The following is a 3,523-nucleotide window of genomic DNA, read 5'->3' as shown; positions in this document are numbered from 1 at the left end:
AATTAATTTCAGACGAAATATCGGTGATAAATGAATGTTTTTTTTTTATTTTCTTTGTTAAAGTTTCGAAAACATGTCCAAATTTTTCTGCGTTGAAAAATTTCAAGATGGCGACGAGGCACTCCTTCGCGCGCAACCATGTTTTTTAGAGGTGGTCAAACGGTGTACATAGTTTCTGGAATGTGAATGGTCTGAAACAAAAAAAAAAAATATAGTCATAAACTATATTGTATTGTCTTCGGTATGACCGAGCGTTTTTTCTCTCCTTGTTTTTGGCGTCAAGAAAAAAATTCCTGAATTTTTCGCTGCATTTTTGGACCCAAATTACGTGTTATTATTATTAATAATTATTGAACAAAATATTATAATGAAAAAATCGTCGGTCATACTGAAACTACTATTCCATAGAATATGTGTACCAAATTTGAAGTCGATTCATCGATTAGAATTCGAGATATCGTGTACACCGTTTTGAAAAACATAGTTTTGAGAAAAACGCGTTTAAAGTTTCGGTACTAGTTTTTTGAGTGAAAAATTGCATTTTAAGCGTCTTACCGTTAATCAGCCATTCCTGCGTCATACAGTAAACCTTCCACCTCGTGAAAATTCTCTTCGAGAGCCGATTGTGCTGTTCTTCTATTAATTCTTTCTTGTTTGGAGGTCTCGAACGACCGCTTGTCAGCAATCGCAATTCGCAGCTCATCCGCTTTCTCGCACATTTCGAAGGCATTTGGCCCAATTTGTAAGTTCAGGACGCCCATCATTTGTAGAATACTCTTGTACCCGTGATTAAAAATGCTTGCTGCAAAATACGATGCCACTTCCACGGTTTTCGCGCCACTAAATACTCGTTTTGGAGCAAACGACCATATCATAGCGTTGACACTCTCGTTGGCGTTTTGGGTGAATCCGCCGACACATCGCGATAATAAATTGTCGTTGCTAAGCTCCTCGTATATGGGAGTGAGGGCCTTTATAACATCATCGGTGAGAGCCGGTTTATGTTTGTAAACAGCGAGTTTATCCTTCGCTTTTGCTTGCTGCCAGGTGCACCAGCTGTCTTTCCCAGGCGGACAGTTATCATGCTGTGGTTTTTCATCGGTCGATGATTTATGTTTCAATGTTGCCCAGATTTCCTTCTTCATGTCCTCCGCGGAATTTGCGTGTCTTCGTATTGCCAATCCGTAATAAATGCTCAGCTCGTCAATAAGTTTCGCTGTCAGTTTGCCTTTTCCGCCGAGTCTTTTATCTTTTCTCAATTTCCGAAGCCTCGCCCCCATTCGTTTTTGTACATGGCCAACACATTCCTTTTTTATTATAATAAAATCGTCGCCATACGGATGAGATTCGCAAATTCCTTTAAATGTTTTGCAGTCTCCATCACCGACATACGCAGAATATTTCACGTTGTACAATTCCTCCGATCTTTTGAATATTTCTATGGCAGCGTCCACCTCCATTTTTCCGGCACTTCCCTTGTGATTGGCACTGCACTCCTCTGCATGAGTTTCCGACCATTCCTCGAATTCCAATATGTTTAGTTTTGATTTCCAATACTCGCACTGTTTACAATACGAGCATTTTACCACGAGGTCAAGCACTTTTCCAGTGTAAGAGCCGATCACAGTTGTCACGCCTTGCAGCGACGAAAAGCCGCGTTTCCTCCATGTTCCGTCGCCAGAAACTGTTAACCCTCTCAATTCGGCTCCATTTTCGGCATTTTCCGTTAACTGTTTTTCTTCAGCAGCGGCTACAGAAAACAGTTTAGTGGCAACGGCTTTCGACGCACAATGAATATTACTCATCACCTCATAATAAACGTTTTTGTGGAATATTTTCGGGAGGTCCATTAGACCACAGAACTTTTTAATGCCATCGTAACCGATTCCAAGGAGTCTCATAGCGAAAGTGATGCGCCTGTTGATTTCGTACGCAGTATTTATGAGCGGACAAGAGAGGATGTAGCGTGGTTCACAGTTGACGCAATTGACCACTAATTTGAATCCAAGTCCGCGAATACTTGATTCGGAAAAAGTAATATTCCCACCGCATTCTTTGCATTTCACCATTTCACTCAACGTTGAAAAAAATGGTAAAAACACAATCAAACGGTATCCGTAGCCAGCATTTACAGGCACTTGCACTTCCTATAAGTCACTTTGTAATTTTTTCGCGGAAGCACTCGTCGACGCGGTTTCCTTCTCGAACATATTTAGATTTGATGGTTTCGGTCGTTTTTTACTTCTTGAAGGTCGTCCACAATTTTTACGTGAACCCTTTCTCTCAGAATACGTACGCTTCATTTTCCGACAGTTTTCGAATTTCTGCGATACGTTCGACTACACGGGAAACGGCGGAAGAATGCTTCTGACTGACTCAAAAATATTTTTAACGACATCTGTTGGTGTCGTTAGTGTATTAGAGAAATTCAAAATTGAATGGTAAATCGTTATGCTGTATCCGCCGAACAGGTAACGATTTGCAGCAGATAGGCGTTTCGGAGCACTCCGGAGCGCTTGGGTAGGAGCTCGAAATTTCAATGAAAACGAGTTCTGGCAGGTATAAGACCTTTTGTCCCTTATTCTAGAGGGTTCAAAGGATTTTTTAAGCCAATAAAAAAAAATCGATTTTTTTGACCATTCCAAGGTAGACTAACCCCTTAAACAATTGTATATGAAGTAGAGGTAGAATTTTCTGGGGAATGCTATAAAGTGTATTATTTTTCGTTACCGATTTTTTTGGAAACCGGTTACGAAATTTTTCCAATTTCTCGGGAAATAATTGAATCTTAAGGAATTACATATGAAATAAAGGTAGAATTTCCCCGGGATTGCTATAAAGTGTATAATTTTTTGTTACCAATTTTTTGGGGAACCGGTTACAAATTTTTTGCACTTTTTCGGGAAGTAATTGACCAAATCTTAAAGAATTATATATGAAATAGAAGTCGTGTCAAAATTTTTTTAATTTTTGGAGGATAAGTTTAATTTTTTATTAATGGATAATTTTTCATTAATGAATTGATTTTTTTGAAACCGGTTACGGAGTTTCTCCAATTTTTTTAAAAGAGTTTCCGATTTTTGTTTAAAAAAATGTACGTGATTTCAAAATATAAAGTGGGGGTAAAATTTCCCTGTATATAAAACAGGGGTAAAATTTTTCGGGGAGTGTTATAAAGTGTATTTTTCGTTACCGATCTTCTGAAAACCGGTTTTTCTAATTTTTCCAATTTTTCGGGAATTAATTGACCGAATCGCAAAGAATTGTATATGAAGTAGGGGTAGAATTTCCCGGGAATTGCATTAAGTGTATAATTTTTCGTTACCGATCTTTTTGGAAACCGGTTCCAAAATTTTTCAAATTTTTCTGGAAATAATTGACCGAATCTCAAAGAATTGTATATGTTGACACACACATACACGCGCGCACACATATTATTTATTCATTAAGCCTAAATTTTGCTAAAATCACTCCTTATAGGTGATAAATTATCAAATACGGATGGGCTACATCTCGATACAAT

General features: G+C 38.2%; 1 protein-coding gene across 1 annotated transcript; it reads right to left on the bottom strand.

Annotated features, from left to right (window-relative positions):
- Positions 1 to 46: 46 nt before the first annotated feature.
- On the bottom strand, positions 47 to 2,655 carry LOC112451724. The gene is made up of 2 exons (XM_025011546.1): positions 556 to 2,655; positions 47 to 191 (listed from the first exon to the last, which is right to left on the bottom strand). The coding sequence occupies exon 1, from the start codon at positions 2,067 to 2,069 to the stop codon at positions 558 to 560; it is 1,512 nt and encodes a 503-aa protein (XP_024867314.1). The 5' UTR covers positions 2,070 to 2,655; the 3' UTR covers positions 47 to 191; positions 556 to 557.
- Positions 2,656 to 3,523: the final 868 nt, after the last annotated feature.

Source organism: Temnothorax curvispinosus, unplaced genomic scaffold (genome assembly GCF_003070985.1).
Source record: "Temnothorax curvispinosus isolate PA1 unplaced genomic scaffold, ASM307098v1 QBEX01002463.1, whole genome shotgun sequence".
In the NCBI taxonomy this organism is placed as follows: Eukaryota; Metazoa; Arthropoda; class Insecta; order Hymenoptera; family Formicidae; genus Temnothorax; species Temnothorax curvispinosus.
This window is presented reverse-complemented; position numbering and strand designations above follow the sequence as displayed.

Excerpts from the sequence above, each read along its gene's own strand:
- LOC112451724 (XM_025011546.1), bottom strand. The coding sequence starts at position 2,069 with ATGGTGAAATGCAAAGAATGCGGTGGGAATATTACTTTTTCCGAATCA.